The 21,886-nt window shown below is 35.3% G+C and overlaps 1 protein-coding gene across 1 annotated transcript; it reads left to right on the top strand.

The window, feature by feature from the left end:
• Positions 1-4,521: 4,521 nt before the first annotated feature.
• Positions 4,522-10,169, top strand: LOC127538584 (anionic trypsin-like). Its single transcript, XM_051962390.1, has 5 exons — positions 4,522-4,561; positions 6,144-6,345; positions 7,383-7,636; positions 8,955-9,091; positions 9,940-10,169. Exons 1-5 carry the CDS (start codon positions 4,522-4,524, stop codon positions 10,090-10,092), a joined length of 786 nt encoding a protein of 261 aa, XP_051818350.1. The 3' UTR covers positions 10,093-10,169.
• The last annotated feature ends 11,717 nt before the right edge of the window (positions 10,170-21,886 follow it).

Raw genomic sequence — 21,886 nt, forward strand, 5'->3', positions numbered from 1 at the left:
GGAGAAAAACAATTTTAAAATGACCATATATATTTTTTCTGGAACTGAAAAACAGTGAAGCATATATGAAATAAAGTTTATACAATATCTCCCTTACTCCCAGTTCCCAGCTCCCCAATGACAGATGCATATGATACTGTCATTTCCTTTACATCTGTAGATATTTCAAATGTAGTGAATATTGGATCGTATTCGAGAATCAGCCTGTAGAAGCCATCCCATGAGACAGGTGCTGGAGCTCCTCAGAAAACTTCTGATAATTTGGGGGGATATTTGCTCAGAGATTCAACAATTCCTTATCATTAGCTGAGCTTATTAGCCGATGAGCAGAAAGAACCATTGACTCAGTGAATTTGTAGAGTTACCAGTCTTTGGCTGCTTTTATCTCTTCTGTTCTAAAGATCATATCAGGAGTGTTAGAGTCTTTCCATGGAGAAGAAAGGAGACAGTGAAGAGCTGATGGGGGTGGGGGAGAGTGGGAGGGGAAGGTTAGTATAAAATGCCTACTCAGCAGTTCTATAAACTATATCAGTTCTGGATATTTTAAAAATCTACCTCCAATAAGAGTATAAAAACACTTATAAGTTATGACTGCTACTTTTTAAAGTTGTCCTTAGGCATTTGTGAGTTAAGAATATATCTCAGTTGTTCAATGAGCATCAATAAATCCTTGAAACCTGTGTAGATTTGAAATAATCTTCCAATTGCCTGAGTGAGTTGGTCAAACCCTCTGGGGCCTGAAGAAAACATTAAGTCAGTTCCAGAGACATCTGAGCATCTGCCAAAATAGAGGAAGAGAGGGGTCATGAATGAACTAGGAGGGAGCATTTCAGCTACATCTTTGAGAATGAACCTCATGGTCCTACCTTCTTCCTTTGGCTGCAGGATAACCTTGTGAATTTTTTAAGGGCAGAGAATTTGAATTCATTTATCAGCATCCTAGTAGTATCTACAGGATAGTAGCAGATAGTGGGCAGTGTCTGCAACTCGAACTAATGAAGATTCATAGTTCAATATAGAGATAAGCAGAAAAAAGAACATTTTAGGAACTTCAACAAAAGTCTTACAGGATCTAAGTTATCCCATTGTTTCACATATTCTCTAACTTTTGAGTCATTTGATTAGAGACACAATGTGCAAATACTGTATACAAAGCAGATGCCAACAGATTAATTTGGAGGTAATTAACAGAAGGAAGGAAGTAGTTTTAAAGGATAATTGGGAAAAACTTCTTGTAGAAAGTAGGATTTTTAGCTGAGAATTAAGAAAAGCCAGGGAAGTCCAGAGGCAAATATGAGGAGTTGAAAGGCCCAGGCATGGATACAGCCAGGAATATGGAGATGGAGTGCCTTGTCTGAAGAACAGCAAGAAGTTGAGCATTACAAATAGCAGAATAAGTGGAAGGAGGAGTAAAATATGAAAATACTGGAAAGATAGGGGCATGGCAGGTTATAAAAGTCTTTGAAAGCCAAAGAGAAAATTTTATTTTTCATTCTGAAGGTGACAGAAGGCCATTAGAGTTTATTTAGTGGGAGGGAGGAGTGACAGGAAAATCTGTGCTTTAGGAAGATTGATTTAACAGCTTATTGGAGAATGGATTGGATTGGTAAAAGTCTTGAGGACAGAGACATTAACTAGAAGGCTTTTTCATTAGGCTAGATAGGAAATGTCCCAAGGTAATGTCACTTTAGGGGAGAGAAGGGAGCATATATAAGCATATATATGCTTATATATAAGCATATCTTTTGTTACAAAGATAAAATTGACAGGACTTGGTAGTACTCTTAACACTAATAGTAACGTTAAGGAGAAGAGATGGTTTGAGGTTAGATAGGGAGGGGAAAATAATCATCTCAGCTTCGGGTATATTGAAATTTTAACCATTTATAGTATATCCAATTCTACATGATCAATAGCAGTTGAAGATGTAAGACAAAAGATCAACAAAGAAGTTAGGGTTGAATAGATTTTAGAATCATCAACACAGAGATAAATGACAATGGATGAGATCACCAAGTAAAATATGGTACAAAAATAATAAAAGAATTCAGGAGAAAGCCCTGAGGGACTTGTTTGGATTTGTATCAAATGAGACTGAGATAGAATGATTAAATAGGTAAGAGAAGAATCAAGATAAAATAGGGATACAAAAACCTAGTGAAGAAAGAATATCAATCAGAAGAGTTTAAAAATTTACTGAGTGGCCAAGAGATATGAATATTGAAAAAAGTCATCAGATTTTATGAGAGATCATTGATAACTTTACAGAGAGTAGTTTCAATTGAATAATAAGGCAGATTGTAGAGAGTTAAGAAGAGACAGGGAGAAAAAGAAATGAAGACATCAAATGGAGATAGCCATCTCAGAGACTTGAATCTGACTTTCATCTTTTAAAGTGCCAAATAGATTCTTTTGATTTGTAATTTGTCCTTTGGACTTAATAATTATAGAAAACAATTCTTGTGCAACTTCCTGAAATATATAGTTCATCCCTTTCATTCTGTAGAGATTCCATTGACCTCTAAATCACCTCTCTAAACCTCTTTTTTTTTTGTTCCAACATTATTATTAGCAAAGTTTTCAATTCTTCTTCCAATCAAATTGTTCTTTGATCTTGGTTTGCTACTTGTTTTTACCATTTTTGATATTTTGTCTTCCAGCTAAAACACATTTATTTCTTATTGATTTCATATTTTTAATTTAAATTTCTCATAGTCCTATCAATACTGTTAAATTCCATATTTTTAAAAAAATTCTCCCTTCTCTTAAAAAAATTTAAACAGATTTTCCTTCACAGATTCCAGATATTTGTTTCCTTAAATAACTTTTCTGAGAATATTTATCATCCATTTTGATGTATGTTGACTCATTGATGTATTAGGATGACTCCAAATTTATTTATGGAATGATTGTGACTATTCACCATTTTTCCCCTTTGGATATATTCCCTTTGGAATCTTTAAATTAATAATATTTAAATTGCAATTTTCTATTTGCTTGCTCACATTTAATAATTCTTTTTATTTTTTCTGAGAAGGCATCATCTTTTTGTGATTACTATCTTAATTACCCTAACCATTTTCTTCATTCTATCTTCATTATTGTGCAAATTATTGGGAAGGTAGAACTATATGTAACTCTCCATATTTCTGAAAATTTTTCCCATGGTTTTCCAAAGATTATTTACAGTTTATTCAGTAATCAAATCAATCACTTCATTAGATACTCTGAAATGTAGTTTATTCTGATTTAGATAGATAGATACCCCTTTACCTATTTTACCCTCATATTTTCATTCCTCGTTAACTACTTTTGTTCTGCTTTTCCCTGTCTAAGTGATAGTGATGATGAAAATGGTAATATTCTCCTTTTCAAAATTTTGATTATGATATTTCCTGCTTGGCACTCACCTGAGGTAAATAGGATGGGGTAAGCAAGTTGAAACCCGCAAGAAAGTCTGGTTTTGTTTAGCACTGGAGTCCTCACTATCTAATGATTTAGGATTTGACCTGGAAAGTCAAAAGCAGGAGATGATAATTTCTTATACTTTAAGAGTTCCTGAATCAGATAAACTTCCCTATTGATTTCATTTTTGATTAGCGTTTCCCCAAAACATGCTAGGTTGATCTATTTTTAAGTAGGTTTTTCTTTTTCTTTTTTTTTTCAGTTTCTTTTTTATTTTATTTTATTTTATAATAACTTTTTAATTGACAGAATCCATGCCAGGGTAATTTTTTTACGACATTATCCCTTGCACTCGCTTCTGTTCCAATTTTTCCCCTCCCTCCCTCCACCCCTTCCCCTAGATGGCAAGCAGTCCTATATATCTTAAATATGTTGCAGTATATCCTAGATACAATATATGTTTGCAGAGCCAAACAGTTCTCTTGTTGCACAGAGAGAATTGGATTCAGAAGGTAAAAATAACCCCGGGAAGAAAAACAAAAATGCAAATAGTTCATATTCATTTCCCAGTGTTCTTTCTTTAGATGTAGCTGCTTCTGTCCAGTATTTATCAATTGAAACTGAATTAGCTCTCTTTAACGAAGAGATCCACTTCCATCAGAATACATCCTCATCCAATATCGTTGTTGAAGTATATAATGATCTCCTGGTTCTGCTCATTTCTTAAGTAGGTTTTTCAAAGTTACAGGTAACTTTTAGTCCTTCTTCCTTCACCACATCATCATCATCAAAAACATTATTATCCTAAGCAAGAAAAATACATCATTAAAAATATTCTTGACTTTCTTCTGTAGAGAACTTGCCTATTCTGCTTTATCATATCTCAGAAATCTTCATGGAAATCAACTATTCTGTCTACAGAAATTTTTATTATCTTTAAGTCATTTGTCTCTAAAAATAGGTAAATACAGTAGAGCTGATACAAAACACAAGGAAAGGGAAAATTAACAGGTGTATGTGTTAAGAAGAAAAGTGACCTCCCTAACTACACACAAACCAAGGTATAAAGCTGAGAGGTATAAAACTTTCATCAATGTCAAGCACACCTCTGTCAACATGAGGTTCCTACTTATCCTGTCCTTCATAGGAGCAGCTGGTGAGTTCCCCTCATGATTACTTCCCTCATTATTCCTTCAGAGCCACTTCTTATTTCTCTCTCATTATACCCTTCTGTTTCCAGCAACTCTGGTTTTCCATTTCTTCCTCTATTTGCATAGCTTTCCCTCCTTTCATTGACCTTCTCTTCATTTCCTATATGTCTTCATTCTCTTCTCATAATTTAATGTTCAACCATGCCTGATATATACCCACAAGACATTTCCTCTAAACTCAGAGATATGCTAGATTCAGCCAGAACCCAGTTCTATAATTACATTTTGAATTTGATTATTTACACTTTGAAAATTAGCAACTACTACCATTGGGCCTTCCTCTTCTGCTCATTAATTGTCTATACTTAAGAAAGTGATGGAGAATTAGCTGTAAATTAAAGAGATGTAAATTAAACTGAAAAGAACGTCATGCTTTCACAGAGATTCCTTTGTCACCAGTCCATTCCTTTCCAAATTAGACCACTAGCTACAGAAATCTAACTAAACCAGAATACGAATTAAAGCTTCCTATAAAATTGTCTTTTGTGAAAAGTCCTGGTAAGACATGGTTTCTAATAGAAAAAAAAAAGTGCCAGTGATGGTCCAGTACTAGAAGAAGAATAGTATTAGGAATCTTCAAGCTCCAAATGACCTGGAACTGGTGAAGAAAACTGAGAGCAATTAAAAAAAAATTAAAGTGGGATTTCCTAGATTTTGGAGAAAGGAATTTGCATGAAAAAAAGGAATCAGTGTCCAGGGTAGATGGGAAGATTGAAGACAGGGAGAACATACATTTATTTTGTATTTCCTATATATACTGATATTTTGTCTCTTCAGTAAAATGCAAGCTCCTTGAGGCTAGGGACTATTTTATTTTTGGATTTTTATCTCCATAGACTTGCATAGAAGTAGAAGCTTAACAAGTGCTTATTAAATGATAAATACTTTAAAAAAAAAAAAAGATTACTCTGACCTGGCCAGGCAATGGAAGGCTGGTAGTTTCTCGACTGTGTTCATCATAACAATTTGACATTACTGCAGTTATTTTTCCATCATGTGTTACACTCTCCGAGACCCCTTTTGGGATTTTCTTGGCAAGATACTGGAATGATTTACTAGTGAATTGATGACAATGTTAATAACAGCCATAATTGCAATCGTCCTAGTATGAGGGAGACATAGAATCTCAAATTCAAAAGAAACTTACATTTAAAAAAATTTAAGAACCAGGAATTCCTTGTACCCAGTAACAGCAAGAATATGTGATGATCCACTATGAAAGACTTTGTTCTTCTCAGTGGTTCAATGATGCAAAGCAATCCCAATAGACTTGCAATAGAAAATGACATCTGCATCTAAAAAAGGAACTATGGAACCTGAATGTAAATCAACACATGCTATATTCTTTTTTTTTTTTCCTTCTTTTTCTTTTTTTATCTTTTCCATGGTTTTCTCCTTCTTTGATGATTTTTTTTCTCTCCTAACAAGGTTCAAAAAGCAATGTGTAATAAAAACAAATAAATATGATAAAAAAAGAAAAAAAATTATAAGGAACTTATGAAGATCAATCATAGAAATCATGTCCAGAGCTCAATTTGTTGTCTGTTTCTTTTTCCACTTTTTCCACCGAAGCTGCTTTCTCCAATGATGATGACAAGATTGTTGGGGGCAAAACATGCCAGGAGGCATCTGTCCCTTACCAGGCATCCCTGAATGTTGGCTATCACTTCTGTGGTGGCTCTCTCATTAATGAACAGTGGGTGGTGTCTGCTGCTCACTGCTACCAATCGTAAGTGACTGAACATACTCAACTCTAGTGTCTTCCAAGTATAGAACCTCTTATAAAAGTCAGGAGGAAAACTGGGCAAGAGCTGAGGGAACAGGAAAAATTCTCAGCAATGACACCCTCCTTTTTTTTTTTTTTTTGACAGTTTAGAAATGGGAGAGGAATTAGTGGTAGAGAAGGAAATAGGAAGATCTATATGTAAGTTTTCTAATTTCTCCACTTCCCCCTCTATGGGGAGGATCCCATAATGAATTTGCAAGAATCCCTGGGGTTGGAGAAAAAGCATGGCTCCCCAAATTTATGTAATAATGTTCTTCTCCACTTACCTTTATGATTATAATAGAAATAGTAAGAGTTTCTGCATTAATATGACCCAAGCCTATATTTCCCCTGAAGTAGGATTTAAGTCTTTGTCACTAGGTCTGCAAAACTATCCCCCACCCTCAAAGTAAGATAATTTTGGCAAACTTCCTTGATGGGATTGGAGTGTGGAGAAGTCCACAGTATGACTGTGTGACTACTCCTGTGGGTGATTAAGGTCTAATGGAGAAAGAAGAATCTGAGGAAATAGAAAGCTTCCTTTCAATGGAAATTTGAATTGTCAGGGATTGAGATGGGAACAGAAGACTGTGGGCAAGTTTTGTACTGGGGATGACAGTGATTAAAAAGTCCAGAGATGGCAACAATAAGAATCTACAGATAGAGTAGCAAGTCACACCCAGGGAAAAGACTTTCGTAGCTATGAGATGGGAGGAGGGCAGGAGTGACAGCTTAAGTATTGGGTGAAGGAATGGGCCAGTCCAGTGACAGGTCCTTCTCTTGGGGTAGGAGTGGAGGAACCATACTAAACCCTTCCTTGACCAATACTAAGTCCCAATTGTTCCAAGCTAGTCCCAACTCTGTCCCCAAGCCAGTCCCCACTCTATCCCCAGATCTCTAGAATTGGTCAATGATTCATAACCTCCAGAATTGTGTGGGCTAAGAAGAAAACCATCTCAGGGGATATTCCTGGTATTGAAGAAGATTCTACTTCCTTTCAGTCGCATCCAAGTGAGACTGGGAGAACACAACATTGAAGCCAATGAAGGAAACGAACAGTTTATTGACTCAGAAAAGGTCATCCGCCATCCTGGCTACAGCTATTGGACCCTGGATAATGATATCATGCTGATCAAGTTGAAAACTCCCGCCATCCTGAATGATCATGTGAATACCATCTCCCTGCCCACAGCCTGTGCCCCTGCAGGCACTGAGTGCCTTATTTCTGGTTGGGGCAATACTCTGAGCTCTGGTGGTGAGTAGCATGGTCCTGTCTCATATTCCTTCTCTTCCATTGGCACCCCAACTTTTGGTCAGCTTCTCCCTTGTTTCTGACTGTTCTAAAATACATAGTGAATCAACACATTGCAGGGGAGGTTAGGAACAATCTCTATACTGAACCTCAAAGTTTATTCTGGGAAATATTTCTTTCTTCTCCAACCACCAGCTTACCTCTAGCCCCCAGAAGAAATGAAAAGATTTTCTGGCTCAGGTCCTGAGAAACTCTCTATTCCATGGGAGCTTCCATTGAGAGCTTAGAAGTTTTCTTGTCTAACTACCTCATTTTATAGATGAGGAAACAGACCCTGAGAGAATGTCATTTATCCATGATTACATAAGTATTAAGTAGCAGGGCCATTGAAACTTCACATTTTGAGTTCTTAACCATGATGCAGAGAACTACTGCCCTGTCCCTCTCAGGGCCCTGGATGTGAGAAAGTATTCCATCAGGTAAAAAATAACTGAATTTATCATCTTGTTAATGAAAATAGTTAGAATAGAAAACTACTAATTTCCTCCTTCTGAGTGTCCATTACTCAAGTAAGATGCTGTTTAGCTCTGCCTGTTCCCTCCCCTCTTTGCAATGTCCCAGGGTCTCTATCTTTGTACCACCAAATCCTAAGGGTCCTAGGATCTCTCCCCACATTGGTCTGTATGTCCTTGTGTCTAGCCCCACATGAGACCTTTTTTCTGACTTATAAATTGCCTCACTCATAAAAGTGCTCAGGGTATATTTTATGGGGGTCATTCTGGCTTCTAAGTTCCTTATAATGACTACCCAAATCCTGTGCTTCCTACCGTGTATCCTTAAGGCAGGCTGATGAATGAGTTGTGTCTCAGTTTTATTACTTGGAAAACGATTGAACCTTCTTAAACCTTTATATGACTTGTCAATCTATGAGCACCCAGTTGTTTCTCCAGGAAAGGAAGATTTATTTACATTTACTTATGTTCATATATTCAGCATATATGTCATAAGTGTCTATTATGTACAAAACACAATGCTAAGTGCTGTGGGGGACACTTAGGTTTATATTAGCCCTTACCTTCCAAGAGCTCGACTGAAACAAGCATGTGAATAACTATAGTAGTGGGGAATATATGTCAGCTGCCCATTAAAGAAATATAAAGTAATATAGACAATTTATGAGTGGAAGACCCCCAAGCTATTGTGTCTTTTCCAAACTAAGACTTTCACTCTATCCAGCTCTTAGGGTTATGAACTTGGCTTGTTTTTGTGATCTGCTCTAATGCCCAATCGTTCTTTTCCATCTGCTCCATGTACTTTACAGTCAACTACCCTGACCTGCTTCAGTGTTTGAATGCCCCTCTTCTGTCTGATGCTGAATGCAAGGCCTCTTACCCTGGAGAGATCACTAGCAGCATGGTCTGTGCCGGCTTCCTAGAGGGTGGCAAGGATTCCTGCCAGGTAAGGCCCTGTTTGTCTATGTCCCAGCTTCTTAAATCGTGATTTATGACCCCATGTAGGATGGCATAACTGAATATGGGGATTACAAAATTATGATTTATTATCAGTAAATGTCTGATTTTTCATACCTATTTGATATAAGTATGTACTCAGGGCAGTGTAAATATTTCTTGGGTGAAAAGGGGTAACAAGTGGAAAGTTTAAAAAGTCCTGCTTTTGATGTGGAAGCCAAAGGCATCTGTAAGAGAGCAGGACTTTGAAACCCTCTACGCTTCTGTGAATAGAGAGAGCTCTATAATCCTGCTGAGGACTCTATTCTAGAGCAGGGGTCCAAATCCCCATCAAGGCTATAGAGAGATTTTAAGAGCTTCATAAACTTAAATAGAAAAAATGTTCCTTTTTATTTTTATTTACCTCTTCCTGAAATTAAATACTCTCTGTACGTTTGAATGTAGACAACAACTGTTATTCTGAGAATCCAAAGGCTTCAATAGGTTTCAAAAGAAGTCCAGATGCAAAATTAAGAACCTCTGCTGAAGAGCAACCCAAATAAAGGGTAACTGTGGACCAACAGCTTTAGAAACAGGCATTTGGGGCCTTAAGTTTTTACTCTTACATAATTGAAACTAAGGTGATGAAAAGATAATAAAGATTAGGAAAGTAACACTAAAGCTCTAGAGAAGAACAGCTATTGGAAGATAATATTGTGACAGGACTTTGTATACAACTAGTCTGTTGTTCTAGGGCAGCTATAGTGTTCTTCCCATGATTCCAAGCTTATTATAAGGCCTAGACTTCAGCCTTTTCCTTTCTCCCCCTCCTCATTCATTCTTGCTCTTCTTTTCCAGGGTGACTCAGGTGGCCCCGTGGCCTGTAATGGAGAGCTCCAGGGTATTGTCTCCTGGGGATATGGCTGTGCTCAGAAAGACAGGCCTGGGGTCTACACCAAGGTCTGCAAGTTTGTGGACTGGATCCAGGAAACTATTGCTGCCAATAGCTAAATCCCTCCTTACTCCCCAACTCTTGTTCTGGATTGTTGACAACATATTAATAAAGTGACAGTCCTTTTGTTGCCTAAGACTTTGCTTTGGTGTCTGTGCTTAGTTTCTCCAAAACTGTCTCTTTGATCGCATAGCTGCTTTGGGCAGTTATAGCACAAGACAATACTGACTTTTCTCCAGATTCAGATAAGGATTTTCTTAGGTCCTAAGGGAGTTCTAATATCAATATTGATCCTTGGTAATAAAAAGCAAAGTAATTTTATTAATGTCAATTGTAGCAATGAATTTATAAACATGTCAATACTAATCCTTAGGTATTGGGATAAGAGCAGCTAAGTGTTGCTGGGAGTAGAGTATCAAGTCTGGAGTCAGGAAGACACTGGGCCAGTCACTTAACCCTATTTGCCTCAGTTTCCTCATCTGTAAAATGAGCTGAAAAGGGAAATAGTGACTCATTCCAGTAACTTTGCCAAAAAAACTCCAAAAGGAATAATGAAGGATGTGACTGAAACTACTAAATAACAAAAGCTCCTGGGATATCAGGACTTTACAATCCCTACCAGATATCAGGTACCAGCCAGTTTTGGATTAGTGGGGAAGAACTGCAAAGGATCTGAGAAGCCATCAGATCTCATACTCTTTCCTATAATGACACCATCTAATAGCTTCTGTCTAGCTGTAGTATCTCTTGTTATTTGTGACCTTCTTTGTTCTTTGGATTTCCCTCCTTGATTGGCTTCCTTTGTTAGCATTGCCCCTCTTTTGCCCTTCCTTCCTTTCTGCCTCCATATTGCACTTCAATCTGCTTTATTTGAGACATTGCTTTTTTGCTGCTTTGGCCCCAACTTTGTATTTATCACAAATATAAGCAATTGGCATACACTTGGCTCTCTAATGCCCTTCTAATGCCCTCTATTGTCTTCATCCTCTCTTATTCCCATTAGTCCCTGTATTAACTTGGTTATGCCACGTACCCAAGATCCTAAAATAGGAAAATTCTGCTGCATTCTCTGAAGATCCCCTCTAACCAAACTTTAGATAAAAAAATAAGGTTAAAGATAAGATACAGTGTATAATTAGAGCAGCTCTAACCTATCCTTGTCAACATTATTGACTGAAAAATGAGAAATGGCTAGTTATTGATATTGATTTTGAGTAATACCATTTTGTGCTAGATTAAAATGATATAAAATAACTGCCAAAATAAGGGGCCAAAAGAGCTTAGGAAAAATATAAAATAGCTGCCAAAATAAGGGGCCAAAAGAGCCATAACCATCAAACAACTGGGCTTTTTGTCAGGTGGAGAGATATAGCACGTTATAAAAGTTGCTGATTCTGAATGGTATTCCATCACAAGACAGCAAAATGTAATTGAGGAGAAAAGCAATTCTGCAGTGATGCAGATTGATAAGAGATAAATTCAGAGTTTGTCAACCACTGACCCACATGTATAATTTCTCAATTCAATTTAATCTATTTACTTTTTACCTTTAGAAAATCTTAATAATGTTTTACCCATGAATTGAGGTATCCTTACTTATTTTATTTTTTTTTATTAACTTTGTTTAGGGGGTGAGGTAATTGGGGTTGTGAATTGCTCAGGGTCATATAACTAGGAAATATTAAGTGTCTAAAACTGAATTTGAACTCAGGTCCTCCTGACTTCAGAGCTTTTGCTCTATCCACTGCATCATCAAGCTGCTCAAATTACATATATATATGTACATATATATATATATATATATATATATATGTATGTATATATATACATATATATATATACATACATACATCTGTATAAATTCATATACACATGTGTACATACATTTATTTATTTATTCCAGAGAAGAGGATTGCACATGTAGATCAAACTTAGCAAGATGACCTAACTATAATCTTGACTCCAAGGGAGTACTACCAATTTTTTTTCTAATGATTAGTATATTAAAATATTTCTAGGATTTGCTTATCTTAAATATTTATTGTTGAAAAAGGTTATTGCTTAGTCCTAACTACTGGAGTCACAAGAAACCAACCTGGCTGTGGTTTCGGCCAGTGCTAGTTTCCTTGAATACTACTGATTGTGCTATTTTGTTGTTTAGAGACCAGAATGGGTATTTAGAACTTTATCAGCCATCAAAGCTGATTAGCATCTTATGCACATATGTGTTTATGTGTGTATGTGTGTGCACACATATACTATTGTGTGTTTGTATATTATCAATTAATCTGTTATTAACAATGAGACCTCAATGTTGGAAAAATTACCCATGCATATGCTTTGTAAATAAATAAATAAGTGAATGAATAAATAATTAAAACCAAAACAATGAGACCCATATCTGAACTAAAGTATACATAGATTAAATGGAGCACACAAATAGACCCGAAATGGAGTAGGTTTCTTAGTGTTCTCTAATGATTTGTTCCTGTCAACAATAACAGTGGAAATATTGTATTTGAACACCAACAACTCAGTATCCCATGTATCTTACCAAAAAAGTAGATATGCATTTAAGAGAATGAAATTGGAAAGAAAAATGAGATCCATGTAGGTTTGAAGCAGTGCTGAGATATCATGGTAAAAGTAGAAAGAACCCTAGGTTCAGAATCAAGAATGGTAACTTGTATCCCACCTCTGACACTTGCTAACCTTGATATTCTGGGCAAGCCATTGAATATTCCTATGTCCAAACTATCACAACTATAAAATAAAGATATTAATATCTACATCATAAGTTTCTTATGACATTCAAAGGAGATAATATGTGTAGAGGCTCTTGCAAATTTTAAAATATTGTATATTATTTTCATTTGGAAGTTTCAATGGTGTCCAATTCTTTGTGATTCCATTGTTGTTGTTATTATTGTTGTTTTTGGCCAGGATACTTGAGTAGTTTCTCCAGAGAAAGTTGCAAATTTTAAAATGTTATATAAATGTCAGCTAATATTCCACACAGGAGAAAAAAAGGTAGCAGAAGCAGAACACTACTGAAGGTACATTTAAATTGACTTTCATGGCATCTCAGAGGAGAGCAGACTAAAGACTAAACACTTGTTCAAAGTGTTAGCATTATTTCCCCCAAAAAACTTCCTCAAACAAAAATGATTGTGTCCTTATTTATCCCTTTAGTTATTAGATCTTCAATTTATTCCAATTCAGCTAACATTTATTTTTTTCTTTAAAAACATGAATGCCAATAATTTATACACATATTCAGAGGATTCTGAATTAAAATATGACAAAAGAACAGATTGGCTGTGATTTATGATCTCTTCCAAAGACCACATCTTCATAGTCACAAAACAGATTGTAAAGTTCTGATAATACACAATTTAGCAGTAATGATTGTTTGTTGATTATAAAAGAACAAAACCAACAAAAAACATTTCCCTCAGTATAGTAAAACACAAAGTTAAATACTCTCACTCAACAAGGAGTTTCCCATACATCTGTTAAGGTCATACAACATTCTTGGTCATGTTGGCACAGAGATAATTGCTTTATAAGTATAAAGTCAGGTGTAAAACAGGTAAGCAGGTGCTTTCCAAGGTGTTTGCTATTGTCATATGGAAAATATGAAACACAGAATACCTATGGAAGAACTAACTCTTTACATGATGAGGTCTTCCAGGTGTTCCTAATTTTCGATGACTGTAATCACACCCCGAAACCCACAATACTTTGTCAGTGAGATCTCAGGCACCAACAAAGAGACTGACCTAACAATTCACAGAGGAATAATAATAGATTTTAGATTTAGAACCAGACCATCTATTCCATTTCCCTAATATTATAATTGAGAAAACTGGGAACTAGGGGTGTGAGATAGCTTTCCCAAGCTCACACCGATAATACATGTCAAAGCCACGATTCAAATCTAAGTCCTTTTATTCAAAAAATCAATGCTCTTTTCATGATAGGAAAAGCCAAATAAATGAAAAATACCTGTTACCCAAAATAGGATTTGTAATTTGTCTGTATATATACCCGTATACAGAGACATACATATATATGATACACATGTATATGGGGGCATATCTATATATTTCTTTCTATCTATCTCTTTATCAACCTACTTATCTATCTTTACCTTGGATGGCTCAATATGGAGACAGTCCAGTAGCACAGTCATTCTGAACCTAGTGATCCTTTCTGCTAGCTAATAGAATATGGGCACCCACTGTCTACTAGATCAATATTCAGGAGAAAGTCTACAGTTATATCTACAGTTATATTGTCTAGCCAAAAATTGGAGCTTGAAACATAGAAAGTCAATGGGATAATGACCAGAATAGACCTTGAAGTGGTTACATAAGATTCCCTGGAAGGCTGTGGATCTCTGGCTCAAACGACTCTTGCTATTTTTGAGGAATACAGAAACTCTAAAGATTGTAGTAGCTGAACACCAGATTAAGACAAGTTAGAATGATAGAATGTCACAACATCCCCTCCAGAAAGAAGTACACAGAGCATAGTCCTAAAACAAAGTCCTAATACAAGATGTACAATTAGAAGAGCAAAAAACAACAACAAATTAAAAGTATATTGTGGTACAAAGGATGTTCCAAAAGAAACTCAGGAGAATTACTCCAAAATACTGAGAAGCAAAATCTTCAAGAAAAACATAGATTGGCTCCCAAATTAACTAGAATTTCTAAAAGAAGTAAAGTAAGTTGATTTTTAAAAATAATTACAATTTAGATGACAGAAGTAGAGAAGTAACTGGAAAAGAAATTAAAGCATTGGAGAAAAACTTGAGAAGAGAATTAACAGCTTAATATAAAAGATTATAAAATCTCAATCAAATAATAGATTCTTTGAAAATTAAACTGGGCCAAATATAAATAAGTGATTTCATGAGACTGCAAGAAATATTAATACAAATCAAAGACTGAAAAACTGGAAGAAAATGTAAAGTATTTCATGTAAAAAACTGATTTGGAAAACAGACCAATGAAAAACAATTTTTTAATTCATATATTTGTATAACTAAAATGAAAATTGGATATCACACTTCAAAAAATCATGAAAGAAATCTGCCCAGCCATATTAGAACAAGGAGGCAAAGTAAAAATGGGGGAGGGGGTAAGAATCCACCAATCACCTCTTAAAAGAAATCCCCAAAGAAAATTCCCAGAAACATTATAGCCAAAATCTGAATTTTTCAAGTTTAAAAAAAATACTGCACATAAGAGTTCAAGTACTGAGGAATCACAGTTGGGGTGCACAAGATTTAATAGGTACCACTATAAAGGATCAGAACACATGAAATATAGTATTCCAAAATACAAAAGACATATATTTAAATCAAAAATAACTTGCCCAAAGAAACAGAATATAATCCAACAAGGTGGAAAAAATGGATTTGTAATGTAATAGAAGATTTTAAAGCATTTTTAATTTAAAAAAAATAACAGTGCTGAGTAGAAACACTGAAATAAAAACTCAGGAGTAAATAGAAATATAAAGAGGAAATGTCCATTTAATATCAGAAGATTTTGCCAGAGCTCAGAAATGTTATAATATATGTAGATGATACTTTACAATAGGGAAATACATACTATTTTATATGAACCTACAGAAGGTCTCAATTTATTAACTACAGGTACAGAATGAATTCTTTGTTCAATAGATTTATGGTTTGGTTTGGTTTTTTGCCTAAGAAGTAATAGTCCAAAACTACATCCTTGACTTCTCAAGAACACAGTAATAAGATAAGTTTCAGTTCTTTTGAACATGACAATGAAGTCATAGTTTGTTTATCTTGTTCCTGCTTTTGCATTAATCATACTATTAAATATAATCAGATAATTAAAATTCATAGTTTTCATTTTCTATATCATAGAACCAGTATTGTCTGAGGATAGTGGGCTGATGCTTGTATGATACTGAAAATGAATCAGAAAAATGAAAACAGACATTTCGGAGAAGTTTATTTATACCGGGAATACTTTTAGAAACTCAATTTACATAAATTGCCACAGAAAAGAAAAATATTTTCAGATTGTAAGTAGGAACAGTGCTATTTTACAATGTAAAGGTGAATCCAAATTTAATTTAAGATATTCAAAAATAATTCTAAATCAGTTTTATATCTGAATTTTGTCTCAAGAATTCTTTGGTGAAAATCATTAGATGAATAAGATCATTTTTTAAAAAAAGCTTATGTACATGTTAAATATTGGTAGATTTAAGGTAATAAATTTTCATGGCAGAAAAGGAAAATTAAAAAGGTAAGTAATCCTTGTCAGTAGTACAGGTTCAACAAATATTTGCTAAATTTAAATGACATAGGTTTACAAACCATAGCTAGGTGGCATAAGGCATAGTGTTCTGGGAATAGACAACTTTCCGAGTTCAAATCTGACCTCAGACACTCATTGGACAAGTCCTTTAACTCTGTCCCAGTTTCTTTATCTGTAACATTAAATAGAAAAGGAAATGGCAAACCACTGTAGTGTCTTTGTCAAGAAAACCCCAAATGGAGTCACAATGAGTCAGACACAACTGAAAAACAAATAAACAACAAGAAATTATGACTGTGCACAAAGGTGCAGCTAAGTGGTGCAGTGGATAGAAAACCGGGCCAGGCGTCTGGAAATTCTGAGTTCAAATCTAACTTCAGATATTAACTATCTGTGTGACCCTGGGCAAGTCAGTTGACCCCCTATTTGCCTCCATTTCTCATCTGTAAATTGGGAACACACTGGAAAAGAAAATGACAAAGCTCTACAGTGTATTTGCCAAACAAAACAAAACAAAACAAAATATAAACCCTATGGACAAAGTCCATGGGTCACATGCAGTCAGAGATGGCTGAATGACTAAATAAAAGTAACTGAACAACTTAACATTTGATTTTCAAGTTGTCATAATGATGATGCAAAAAATTCTTAAGAGTTTGAAACTCTTTAGCATATGATCTTTGCCAATGGAAAATGTGGTGGTTATTTCAATCATAGTATGTAAAAAACTGAAACAAACAAGCAAAAAAAAAATTTTAACTAATAATTTTTTTATAATTCATTAAACAACAATGACTCCAAATTACCTCTTGGCACATACCCCATCTTTTTAACCCTAATATTATCTAGGGATATTGGTTGGTTATGTCATAAATTTCCCAAATTTCTGCAGAATCAGAGTTGCAATTGAATTAAAAGGTATGAAATGATGCATTGGGGAGATAAGGTATGACTTATATGTATAAGAAGACCAGCAATTTTATTGTTGACATAAATGCAAAACAAAACAAAACAAAAAAAATCAATTGCTCTACTCTTGCTCTCCAGTCTTAGAAAGTGAAATTTCTGAGGTGATTTACATGGAATCCATTAGTGAGCAGAGAGGTGTACTGATAGATGAACAGAGCTCTCTTCCCACATTTAAACTCCAGGCTGAGTTCAAGAAACAGGTGCTTGATACAGAACCAAAAAATTCAAAAAAATAGACAATATAAATCAGAGAACTTCTGCTGGCTATCTTTGGTGGCTGAGTATGGCTGTATGTATGATTCATTAACCAATCAATCAATAGGCAAGTGAATAAATAAAGCTGGACTACCCCACCCCACTACTCCACCCCTGGACTGTAACTAACAATTGCATACCTCCCTTTGTATAACATCAGTGATTCAAACATAGATCAGCAGTGGCCCCTAGAGGGCAGCAGGGGACCTGAAGAGACTAGCTAGTTTGTGGATGAAACAAAGGACAGTGAAAGAAAGACAGACAGGAAGGAAGGAAGGAAGGAAGGAGGGAAGGAAGGAAGGAAGGAAGGAAGGAAGGAAGGAAGAAGGAAGGAAGGAAGGAAGAAAGAAGGAAGGAAGGAAGGAAGGAAGGAAGGAAGGAAGAAGGAAGGAAGGAAGGAAGGAAGGAAGGAGGAAGGAAGGAAGGAGGGAAAGAGGGAGGGAGGGAAGGAGGGAGGGAAGGAGGGAAAGAGGGAGGGAGGGAAGGAGGGAGGAAGGAAGGAAGAAAAGTCAATGCTAAAGAGGACCAACAGAATAGAGGAGAAAATGGTCCATGAAGAGACAGGATCAGCTTCTACCACCTGAACCTGCAATTCAATGAAATTCCCATACTAGCAGATAATAGAATTGACTTGATGGGAAAAGCAGAAAGTAGCAATTCTGGAGATGGAAAGAATCTCCACTTGAAATACGCCTCTTGAGAATATGGCTTGCCCTGACTTTTCTTTCTTTCACGCATATTTCCTGACCATGTATGTCATTCACACATCTAGCACTGTGGAAATTTGTGTGAGGCTGTATCCCTGTGACTATATAGGAAAATTTCCTTGGCATTTATTTTGTTTTTTAAAGACATATCTTTTATTGTTAATGCCCTTTAAGCACTTAGGTGGCAAAGTGAACTGCATGCTAAATTTAGATTCATGTTCCTGAATTCCAATCAGACTCTTACTAGCTGTGTGATACTAGACAAATCACCTAATCCTGTTTATATCAATTTCCTTATCTGGAAAATAATCTGGAGAAAGAAATGACAGAGCACTCCAGTGTCTCTGACAAAAAACTCCCACTTTTTATACTAGATCATATACCAGGCCTGGATTCAGGAAGATCTGAGTTAAAATTTGAATTCACACACTTAGTATCTGTGTGATACTGGCAAATTACTTAACCTCTATTTGCTTCAGTTCCTCAGATATAAAATGGGGCATGCCAGAGAAGGAAATGACAAACCACTTCAGTATCTTTGCCATGTATTTGTCTTTGGAGTCATGAACAGTTGAAAATGACTGAAAAATAGCAACAATATGTCCTTTGGTTGATCTCATAAAAATGGAAAATTAATATGTTTCTCATGCACTATGGTTTTTCCTTAATATTGGAACACCTCTCATGGTACATAAGATTGAGAAAGATTTGGCTATAAGTATAAGAAGAAGCAAAAAAGGACATTATCCAGGAAATTTATGATCTACAAAGTAGGTCAACTAGCTATGTAAGGATAGCGAGTGAGAAATAGGGGGGTTCCAGTGCATATGCTGTATTAGTACCAAAGAAATATTATAAACCCTAGAGGAAACCTTCTTAGAGTTTTGGTAAATCGATGGAGAATTTATGGGGAACATGGTGCTGTCTAGAACACTGGAAGAAATATCTATCTGTCATCAGATTGGCTTTTAAGTGTCCCCTTTGCCAGCTAATAAACACTTATCAAGTGTTTACTACATACCAGAAACTATACTATACCAAAAATACTAAAAAGAAAAAAAAGTCAAAGACAGTTCCTGCTCTCAAGGAGCTCATAGTCTAATGAAGAAAACAACATGCAAAAACCATATACAAACAAGCTACAAACAGGGCAAAATTGAAATAATCAACAGAGGGAAGACATAAAAATTAACTACTATTAATGAATGGTAAGGAGTTAAGTAGTGATAATACTAGAATTAACTCCTTACTGCTAATCAGTAAGGATTTAAGTAGTGAAAAATAGCAGTTAAGTATTAGCAAGAATTAAGGAATAAGTTGTTGTTGAATGCAGTCAGACTCTTTGTGATACCATGTGAGGTTTTTTGGGTAAAACTACTAGAGATGTTTGCCCTTTCCTTCTTTAGCTCTTTTTACAGTGGAAGAAACTGAGGCAAACATGGTTAAGTGATTTTCCCAGGGTCACACAACTACGAAGGGCCTGAGGCTAGATTTGAACTAAGGTCCAGCTGACTAAAGGGCCTGCACTTTATGCAATATGGTGCTCCATGTATATATATTCTGTGCTAAGTACTGGGTTAAACTAAGATGTCTAAGCTTCTACCTCAAAAAGATCACATAGCATTAGGGAGGAGGGGAGCTGAAGCAATAAAGTATTACCAAGAGTAACTGAAACTTCAGCTGGATTGACTTCCAAAATCATGATGAAGAGATCTGATGGTATCTTATATCTGCATAGTGCTTTACTATCTGCAAAGAGAATTCAGTTTCCAAAATCATTTGTCTTCTCTGTAATTTCATACAATGTGTAGGTATTTGTTCAGACCAACCTATACTTTTAGTAGCTATGGAGCCCTATATACAGAATATTCTAGGGAAAGTACTGGCTGATTATTAAACTGGGAAATCAAATTGATCTTATATTTATTTGAATGGTACCAGTTGAGTTTGCTCTTCAGTCTCCTTCTAACAGCTTGATACATAGTTTCTAGCATCTAGCTTTAGTAACAGTAGATGTACAATTAACAGAATAGTCGAGTTCTAAAAAAAGATTCTATTCCCTTTCAGAACATCAGAGGGATGTGCGGGGAGCACAATGTATTAATGTGCTCTCATCTGATAGACTGAGATCTGGTAGCAAGTGCTCATGATACTCCCTCAGAATAGAATTAATATTTAATTATTAATATTAATATTTTTATTTTAGTATTCTTTGAACATATGAATTTATGGTTTTGAGTTTGAATTTGGATGAAATGGTATTGAATGCATCAAGCTTACAAATGTTACAGAAGCTCCTAAATGAGACAGATAATAGCTAAAAATGTTCAGAGTAACAATGCATAGAAGAACCAAGTGAATGAAAAAAAGTTTATTACTCAGAAAATATGCAGTTGGATGGCTAACCTACAGGCCTCATACATTAGTTTCTGTTTCTTTGACAGAAATCCCAAGTGGACTAAGAATTGGAACTGTTGTTGTTATTTTAATTATATCAAACTCTTCATGACCCAATTTTGGATTTTTTAAAGTAAAAAATACTAGTGTGATTTGCTATTTACTTCTGCAGCTCATTTTTACAGAGGAAGAACTGAGGCAAACAGTTAAGTGACTTGCCCAGAATCATATAGTTAGTAGGTTAGTTCAAGGTCAGATTTCAACTATTTAACAAAATTGTCTAGTGGATGTCAGATTAAATTAGTTCCGATTAGCCTGAGAGGACAGATTTAAAAACTAAGTTGCAAAGAAAAAGAAAACAAAGCAAAACAATCTTTTTTAACATTTAAAACTATCCCAAGGCGAGGAATGTACTATATCAATTTCTTCTTATTTAAGATCTTTCAACAAAGACTGGAAAACCACTTGCTACTTATCTTAGTACAGGGGAATCAAAGAACATTTTGTTCAGATTTGGATTGGAGAAGATAGCGTTCCCAATCCCTTCCAGTTCTGACATGCTGATTCATTTCTCTCCATTGAATCATGTCTCCAGCTTTGCTTATTTTTTTCCTTTCCCTTCAGGATAATTTTCTCCTGCTTGTTTCCATCTGGCATATCCTTGTAATCTATACACGTGGCTTAATTTTGCCCATTAAAGACTTCTCTTAGCAGTATTGCTGCAACTTTTATAAATTGTTTCTCACTTAAGTTTAATTAGGATGACAGTTTTTACATTTCAAGTTTCAAGAAAAAAAGATTTTAAACACATTGAAACAATCTAAAATGAGATTTTAAAAGAGATTTGTCATTATTTCAGACTCTTCATGACCTCATTTGAGCTTTTCTTGGCAAAGATACTGCAGTGGTTTGCCATTTCCTTCTCCAGCTCATTTTGCAAATAAGGAAACTGAGGCAAAGAAGAATAACTGGTTTCTCCAGGGTTACATAAGTTGTAAATGACTGAGGACAGCTTTAAATTCAGGAAGATGAATCGCCAATTATTCTATCCACTGAGTCACCTAATAGTTTTTAAAAGAGATACATGAAGTATTTTCTCTATATTTACATTATACAGCAAAAGATTCAAGAACAATCATTTTCAAAAACAATGGCCTGAGAATGTTTGGCTATCAGGATGAATTATTGGAAATATTCCAAATATTTGGCTTTCAGAG

This window comes from Antechinus flavipes, chromosome 5, assembly GCF_016432865.1.
Source record: "Antechinus flavipes isolate AdamAnt ecotype Samford, QLD, Australia chromosome 5, AdamAnt_v2, whole genome shotgun sequence".
Classification (NCBI taxonomy): domain Eukaryota; kingdom Metazoa; phylum Chordata; class Mammalia; order Dasyuromorphia; family Dasyuridae; genus Antechinus; species Antechinus flavipes.

What these genes read in the sequence shown, in the direction of transcription:
- LOC127538584 (XM_051962390.1), top strand. Translation starts at nt 4,522, where the DNA reads ATGAGGTTCCTACTTATCCTGTCCTTCATAGGAGCAGCTG. An exon ending in GCTGCTCACTGCTACCAATC is followed by an intron (nt 6,346 to 7,382) that starts GTAAGTGACTGA and finishes ACTTCCTTTCAG; the next exon opens with TCGCATCCAAGTGAGACTGG. An exon ending in GTGGCAAGGATTCCTGCCAG is followed by an intron (nt 9,092 to 9,939) that starts GTAAGGCCCTGT and finishes CTTCTTTTCCAG; the next exon opens with GGTGACTCAGGTGGCCCCGT.